General features: G+C 45.0%; 1 protein-coding gene across 1 annotated transcript in view; it reads left to right on the top strand.

Moving 5' to 3' along the window:
- The first annotated feature begins 909 nt into the window (after window positions 1-909).
- The window catches only part of Nmnat (nicotinamide mononucleotide adenylyltransferase), a 29734-nt gene continuing 21690 nt past the window's right edge, over window positions 910-8953 (top strand). Inside the window, exons 1-2 of the mRNA XM_070540915.1 lie at window positions 910-1277; window positions 7851-8004. Of these exons, the coding sequence (XP_070397016.1) occupies window positions 1199-1277; window positions 7851-8004 (233 nt within the window). The 5' untranslated portion in view covers window positions 910-1198. The remainder of the gene's footprint in view (window positions 1278-7850; window positions 8005-8953) is intronic.

Raw genomic sequence — 8953 nt, 5'->3', positions numbered from 1 at the left:
CTGCGGTAGGTCTGTGAGGGCAGCTGGGCGAGGGCATAAGGGACAGATAAGGCACGTAACCAAGGGGGGGGGGGCGATAGCAAGACGCATACTCCGCCCCCTCCCGACCAGCCCAAATAGCGGCCCCAAAAGCTTTGCGTCAGCAAACATGGCGGCACCCATCGAAGCGACGGCTCTAACCTAGCACCAAACTGGGTTCGATTCGTGTAACGCGTAAGGTTCGCAAGCTGCGGTTATCGCTTTCAACTAGCGTGTGTTATGAAGATTGATTCATTAGACGCCGCTGATTGATTGTGGATTTTATGGCTCGTAGGCGTAACACGGCTAAGCTTGGCTGTCGTAAGGTTCTGCACGTAAATTCAAAACTAAGCGCAACTAATTGTTTGCTGCTCACAGAATAATATCTAAATTATAGATAAACGCGAATACACGCAAGTCAAAATTACTATTCCTATTATAAAATGCAATATTTTATTTATTTCTAATAGCCTTTCTTTGACGCCGTAGTGGCGCTGTGAGCGCAAGACGCTATCAGCAAATGCAAAGCCCTATTCTGAATCTCTTCACTCCTGCAATACCCGCAAAGATCTTTGGGGCCCCAAACTATTGGGGCCCCTATTCTAAAGCTTTCTATTCTGTCCGCGGTGTTATTTCTGACGCGCGGAGCAGACGACGCGCCGCGAAGCTCGGAGCGCGTCACGTGAACAGAGCGCAACTCGGTCGCAGCGCCACCAAATTTTTGGCGACAGTCAGGGGCCACATCATCGAACCATGGCCTCCGCGATTTAACAAGGTGCACCGCCTAATCTTGGAGGCTATGGGCAAGCTTGTGCAATTTCTCGACCAGTGGCTTCAAGAAGCACATTGACGTCATGACTGCCATCTTATAGACATCTCACATTTGATCGGCTGTTGTCTTGCGTACTTGCGCAAATCCTAAGCCAACGTCAAGTCAACCGAGCAGAAGCAGAAGACGAAAGGATGTGCAACCTGTGCTAGGTCACCACTCTACCGGTGCGAAGCGCTGGCGTAACGTCTGTACTATAGTCATGATTGCCGCTAAGAACCTTTCAACATTCTGCGAGAACGTATAGCATAGTTATACTCGCTGGCCCGACCGTACAGTGTCTACGACGGTTGTCGGCGGCGCCGTCGTAGTACGACGAGTTTCGACCGCCGCATTCGGCAAAACGTCGCAATGCCGTCACCCAAGAAAGTGGTGCTCCTGGCCTGCGGTTCGTTTAATCCGGTGACCAACATGCACCTGAGGATGTTCGGTATGTCGACGACGCCTTTCCTATCGTTTTCGTGCTGCCAGCGACCGCAAGCTGTGCGAAGTTGATGGCACTTCTGTCGTAAGGCGCACGATATCGTTTGTGGCCGATATCGCACGGATCTTCCTAATCGCGTTTCTATTGCACTGAACCTCCAGCTGCGCACTCTGAAAGGTATTTACTGTGCAACAGGGTTCGGGGCAGAAAAGGATTAGGGTGTTTTGTTTCACGCGCGCTCGACACTTGACGATTCGATGGCTGACTCCCGTGTTTTCGTGAATGTCGTTGCCATCTCCTGCGAACCGTAGGCGTTTTCAAAGCCGTTCAACAGATGTGACAGCGATACCGCTGTATTTCTAATTATAGGCTGCTATTGTTCGTTTGCCTATCTCCTTTTGTACTCGTTGATCGATGCGCGCAGCTGTGGGGTGCAGCGGTAAAGTAAAATATACGATGCGCGAAACTATCCCGACCAAAGATTCATGGCCTTAGGAGCGCGCACAAGCTCGCGTTGTCTTTCACTAACGTGTGGTTCGTTATTGGATCGCCTTTTGTCTCGCCGGGCTGCGAGGTGCGCATCGCTTTGCATGCCGTGCGTTGAATGAGCACACGTACGTGGGAGGTAGCGGAGTTTACGACGCGCTGAAGATCGTTACACGCGGCCTGGCCAATGTTGTGCAATCTCTTCGGGACACTGGCCTCGTATCTTTCGCTGCTCTTTTCTCTCCCTCTCTTTCCCTTTCGCTCTCGCTCTTGTTTTCTGTCTGGCGCGGCGAGCCCGAAATGCCACCGTAGGGCAATGCAGTCCTGTGTCGTCTACTGTCAAGCGTCCCGCGCCTGCGACTTCAGTTTCAAAAAAGTAGATCATATAGAGAAAAGAGGAAAAAAATAGATGCTTTTTGTTCATTTTACGTACGTCCGCGTGGGAGGGGGTCAATACTTATTCTCGTGTACGAAATATGGCATTCTACCAAAATTACAGTGTTTGCTCTTGTAGAGCCTGCACTCGTAAATATTGAATAAGAACACTGAATTAAAGACTCGCTGCTGTGCCATCATGGGTGGCATGTTCTATGTTGCAACTTCTGTGCAAAATGCACTGCCCATATAGGTCGGTGAAAACATGATCTCGCCTAAGGTCCGCACCTAGTCAAGCTGCCAGAAAAAGAATGTGGACCTCACATTAGTAAATAGGCCATTGGCATTGCTTCGGAATGAACTTTAGAGTCTGTGGCTGTGCAGTCCATGCTTGGCGCCCAATATTTTACTTTACATTTATTGGTGTTACAGTTGTGTTGCTTAAACGGGTGGGAACAAATAGGAAACCTGGCGTAACTTGCAGAACTTGTGCATGTATGCGTCACGTTTCTGGCAGAATATGTTTCATTATGTCTCATATCTCGTCTGTCTGACGAGTTACAGCAAATGATTGACGACCTTAACAGAGAGGGTGCAAGAGTGGGGTTGAAGATTAATATGCAGAAGACAAAGATAATGATAAATAGCCGGGCAAGGATTGTCAATCGGCCTCTACAGTCTGTGAAGGAGTATGTTTACCTAGGTCAATTCACAGGAAACCCTGATCATGAGAAGGAAATTCACAGAAGAATAAAAATAGGTAGGATCGCATACGGCAGATGTGGCCAGCTCCTGACTGGAAGCCTACCATTATCATTGAAAAGGGAGGTGTACAATCAGTGCATTTTACCAGTGCTGACATAGGGGGCAGAGACTCAGAGAGTGACAAAGAACCTTGAGAACAAGTTAAGGACCGCGCAAAGAATGATGGAACGAACATTGCTAAGCATAACGTGAAGGGATAGAAAGAGAGTGGTTTGGATCAGAGAACAAACGGGTATAGGCAATATTCTAATTGACATCAAGAGGAAAAAATGGAGCTGGGCAGGTCGTGTAATGCGCCAGTTAGATAACCGTAGGACCATTAGGGTTACAGAATGGATACCAAGAGAAGGAAAACGCAATCGAGGACAACAAAAGACTAGGTGGAGCAATGAAATTAGGAAATTCACGGTGCTAGTTGGAATCGGTTGGTGTAGGACAGGAGTAATTGGAGATTGCAGCGAGAGGCCTTCGTCCTGCAGTGGACATAAAACGGGCTGATAATGATGATGTCTCGTATAGTGGACGATAGAACACTGGGCTTTTGTTAGCGGAGGTTAACTGGGTTTATTAAGCATGGAGTACACAGGAATGGGTGTGGTTACATGGAGGTACAGAGAGTAGAGTGTCTTTAGACAGGGCGGCGCCGACCAGCAGGAGAGGAGCGGGAGAGCCAGACGCAACTTGATATGTCGTCTGCTCAGAGCTCGTAGAGGAGGAGGGCTGCAGCGAAGGTGGGAGCAGAGGTTTCAGAAGGGGCACGTGAGCAGTGTGTAACCCTGCATGTGCAGGATGGTGACATCATCTTTCTTTCTTTATTCATTTATTCAAGACATTCCTTACAGAAATGCCTTGGGGGATGTGACAATAGGCACTGAACGTGCCTGACTGGGCCTCGCCACCCTTGGCAGCTGCGGTCACACAAGCACATAAATTTATAACAAAAAGCATAGAATAGAAAAGCGGCAAGTTGAGACACGGTAAAACTTAGACATCGATAACTGTTCTTTCTTTTGTTTTTTTACATCAATAACATAAATACAGGCACAATCAGATACATGCTACAGGTATGTCAAAGCAGCAGTCGTCCGGGTACAGAAAATAGATCGGACTTTCACAATGAAAAACAAAGACTCGCAGAGTAAGCAGAAACCAACTAGGATCAGTCCGGCATGTTTTTTAGTCTGTATTAAGAAAAAAATTTCTGAGCATTTTTCGGAAAATCTGCACCTCCCAAAATCTGCATCTGTTCATTTCTCATAAGCATTGAGTGGTTGATAGCAGTGCATTGTGCCATGTGAGCCAGTGATGAAGGGGTAAAAAAAAATAAGGAAAAGAATCTCTACAATGTACACTTGTGAGCAAAAGTATACGCAACACAGGGTCGTCGAAAAAACAGAATTTCTCAATAATTAATATGCATAAATGGAAACTGATAAGTGAATTAGAAAATTGGTAATGCCAAGTTTGTACTGCAGTCTTTAATTCCAAGTTACATTAATTGACAGCGCAGAAAATGAGTTTTATCACACTATCCCTGGTCCGTATCCCTGGTCTCACGGGTGTACAGCCCTTCGGATGAAAACACAGAAAGGCTGTTATGACATCTGGTAATGTCCCTGTATTGTGCTGGAACATTATTTTGTAGCATGAAATTCTGTTTAAGCAGAGAAGAGTATGTTACAGTCAAAAATTAATATAATGAAGTTGCATGTGAACAAAAAAACTTAAATTGCAAATTTTGTTTCATAGAGGTTTCTGTGAGTTTATCAGCAAATTACTTCATGGGTTCTCTGATTAACCCTGTTGGGTAGGATTTTATCACTCAGCTTAGTGAACCTAATTCAGATACTGTGTTTACCAGTTGTCTTGTCAAACACACTACCATGTGTGCTCAAGATTGTAATTACACAAAGCTTCAGCCTGGACCATGCCTACCGGCTGATAGTGGCTGCTTCCACATGGTGTCATGCATAAGCATATACTGTCATCATCATGGCCTACCAAGATTGGGCTTCTATTTTGTTTACACCAGTACAGTGATTCATATGCCCAGGACCACTGTAACGTTTATGCTGTTTATGTTGAGGAAGGAAGCTGTGGCCTTCAACAATCCCAAGTGCAATGTGAAAAGTGTGGCAGAAGTCTCATGTCATTTCAGGCTTAGTCTTTCTTTATGGTGCATTTCATCGATGCGCACAGCTGTGGGGTGCGGCAGCAAAGAAAAATACGATGCGCGAAACTATCCTGTCCTATTTTGACTGCTAAAAAAGCTGCTTTCTTATTCTGGTGTGATTTGGTCAATATGGTGCAATATGTGGAGGAGATGCACTTCGCTACAAGATTTTGATGTGGAGAATTTTGATGAGTTGTAGATGCTGGACTGGGTAGGCTTTGGAAAAGGTAACATTGGGACATAGGAAAAAGAAAACTGGGGAGAGGTTCTGACAGTGCAATTCAAGGCTAAAGAAAATTGTGTGGATGATTGTATATTTACTATGGAAGAATTTAAAAAAAGGAAAAAAAAAAGGCTAACATGTGCCTGCTCATTATAGTAAAGGGAGTGCTCTGGAAAGGCATTGGTCCTGTATTCATTCCCCTGGACCAGTTCGAATTTTTCTCCAAAACTGCGAAGCTTACTTCCCTAGCAACCAATTTGGATTTTCCTTGTAGCTTTCTGCGACTGAAAAAAAGCTGCACTTTTTCTTTTGGGAATCACCACAGGTTTATCCCTTCAATTTAATTTCAATAGATGATTTTTTCTCTCTCTCTCTCTCTCTCTTTCGTAAAATTTTGTTCGCTTTGTAGACTTACACAGAAATGATTTGCCAGAATTTCTTGTTACCTGACCACACAACTTTTTATGCGCTTTTTATGAGAATGTGGGGCTTTGTGTGAGCGTCGGACTCCAAGCAGGCAGCCATGCCTGGTAGAGGTTGATCTCCAAAACCGTTTTTGCAGCTATTTAAGAGCCCTCATTCATTACTGACAGTTTGAACTGTGAAAGAATTTTGCGGTCCTTTGAGTTGCAATTTGTCAGCATTTAAGTTGTGTCCTCTTGTTTAAAGCCAACAGTGATGTTTATTGAAGGGTAACCTGACAATCTAGAGCCGCCGTGGTTGCTTAGTGGCTAGGGTGTTGGGCTGCTAAGCACGAGGTCGTGGGATCGAATCCTGGCCATGGCGGCTGCATTTCGATGGGAGCGAAATTCGGAAACACCTGTGTACTTATATTTAGGCACACGTTAAAGAACCCCAGGTGGTACAAGTTTCCAGAGTCCCCCACTATGGCTTGCCTCATAATAAGATCGTGGCTTTGACGTGTAAAACCCATAATTTATTTTTTTACAATAAAGATTGCATAGAATGTTTGCCTTTAGGGACTCCTTTAATGTTCAGAAATTTGTGTTTTGAAGACATTCTTATAAGGTCTGCAACATTGCCAAGGTACTGGTGAAAGATGGGAAGCATGCAAGCTTTGGATATACAGGGTGCAAGAGGTATTCGAGGACACGATTTCGAACTGCTACAGACGTCGGTAGTTTCATTCTGTCTATGTACTGCACCTTTATCAAGCCCTCCATCACCTACTGAGCACATTTGTTCTCCAGCAGCTGCTTACAGTCTAATGCAGCATACGAAACACATTCAGTCCTAGTTGCCTTTATTGCCGGTTACACTGACTTGGAGGTAGTATCAGCCTTCTCGAATGGGGCAAAGTCTCTTGTTCTTGGAGTGAGAACAAGGCTCACATCTTCAAACAGCAAACTGCCATCTTTGACAAAGCACTGCTAGTTGTCAGGCGTCGTTCAGATGATTTTCTTCACCAGCTGGAGGTCAGTTGGACAAAAGCGTTGTTGGCCACTGCCAAGCAGCTTTAGGTGGCAGAGTTGACTCTCAAGCTTAAATTTCCATGCATGAGGGCATTTGGCAGTATTAGGCCTAAGTGATAGGTTTAATTTCTCCCACATAGCCTGTGCTATTCAAGAATGGGCAGCTGTGCACTTGCGTGGATACATAAGTGTTAGAAGTGTGTTTTGGTTTTCCCTAGATAAGCCTCCTACATTTATCTATTAGTTGCAATGATGTGAAGCAAACAGGCAATGGAGCCAGAGAAAGCACAGGTGAAATTAATTGTTATGTTTATTTTTGATGGAGATTTGATAGCGGAAAGTGTAACTTCATCTTCAACACTTTACATGCTGTGCTTTACAATTAAGCTACCATGGCAGCCATCCTCCTGTCAACATTCTTGGGTATTTGTGTGTGCGCACAAGGTCTGTCTTTTGTTTCCCTAGCCTGCCACCGAGAGCAGACTCGCTCTTGTGCAAAATAAATTACAGTAGACAAATTACAATTAACCTTGGGTGCCTGTCCCACTGGCAGCCTGTGGAAAATCCTTTCAACCGCATGTATTACAAAGCATGTGAACTTAGGAGCAGGTGACCAGCGAATTAACCCTCCTATGCTTCCTCATGGCATCGAGATTGCCAAGGTCAGGGGCCTTGCTATGCAAGGAACGAGGGAAAATAAAGGGAACCAAGGTACTCTAGCCACTCTCCTGATTGTTCTCATTCATTACATTTATGTATGAATGGTGCAACTCAGAGGTAGACTAAGCCATACTTGCCAAAGGCCGCTGTTGCGGAAACACTGGTCGACATCGCCAAGCACTATCTGACCCAAGCATAGAGCCATTTTTGAAGCAGAACTCAGTCAATTAGGATGTAGACGATTCTGTTCATAAACAGCAATAAAAAAGAGAGTGTAAAAACTTTGACTCAACTATATCTAATTTTGTCTGCAATACTGTTCTTCCTGATCTCATTGTGATCTCAGCTTGTGCATCGTGGATAGGGTAAGCTGTTATGCGTCAACATGGCTTCCTGCCCTTTTTCTCATGTCGGCTCTTCCTGGCCTAGTATCATGATGTAGTACCTTTGCTGTTTTTGTGCAGAGGTGGCCCGGGACAACCTCACTAGTCTAGCCATGGAAGTGGTCTGCGGCCTGGTGTCCCCGGTATCTGACGGTTACGGCAAGGCTGGCCTGGCACCTGCCAACCATCGATGCCGAATGCTATCCCTGGCTCTGGCCTCCTCCTCCTGGATCAGGTTAGTGGCCAAAGAACCGTGGCTTTGTGGAGGGAAGAGTGAGCGACTGAACCACTGGAGAAGAGACCAGCTTTTGCTTGAAACAACCTTTGCTCCTAGCATTTGGTACTGGCCATGCATTCTTTTTCACCCTCACCCTTGGCTTCCTCGCGCCTCATCACGGTGAAGGGCACATTTTGTTTAAGGTCCTTGTCTTTCCTGAAAGCTGGGCACCTTGCGATTTTTATTCAGTGTAGTGAAGAGTGGTACATACTTTTACTCTCTCCACCCTTACCAACCACTGTGCACAAGGCAGTCGGAAATCAGAAAAAGATGAAAGGAGTTCAATGATAAGGTGAGCTGTTTATCATGTGTTCATGATAGCACGAAACACCTGCTTTCATCATCTGGAACATTTATTCTGTCAACATGATCGCAATATATGCTGAATAAACACTTTGCTTTTCAATGAAGTGCTTTCTCTCTCTCTACTGCAGATTGTCTACATCTCAAGCTTTTCTCCGTGGTCATGTTTGAAGAAGCAGCTGATCAGCTGTTGCTTAAATGCACACCTGTACTTTTCGTTAAGCAAATGTTTGGAATCTTGTAAAAACATCACTGGTATTGAAAACAATTTTGGCAGTTTGTCCAGGTAATTTTACAACAAATTTTGCTTTTTGTGCACCAGTATTGTACTTTAAGTTAGCCAGTGTGCCATTGCCATTTGAGATTTAGGCTAGAGGATGCAAGCGGGTTTGCGTACACAAAAACTCACTCTGCTCGAGTCCTGCTAGAACTCAAGCCGCTTAATAATGTCTCTTAATCTAAAGCTCTCTGTTAATTTTCATTTGTGCACAGCACCAGCTACTGCACAATATTGTGCATACATATGTGCCATGTGTAATCTTGTCACATTACTCAGTATGGATTCTTAGGCGTAGACAGGACACTCCTTGTGGAAGCTTTTTTT

Source organism: Dermacentor albipictus, chromosome 6 (assembly GCF_038994185.2).
Source record: "Dermacentor albipictus isolate Rhodes 1998 colony chromosome 6, USDA_Dalb.pri_finalv2, whole genome shotgun sequence".
Taxonomy (NCBI): domain Eukaryota; kingdom Metazoa; phylum Arthropoda; class Arachnida; order Ixodida; family Ixodidae; genus Dermacentor; species Dermacentor albipictus.
This window is presented reverse-complemented; position numbering and strand designations above follow the sequence as displayed.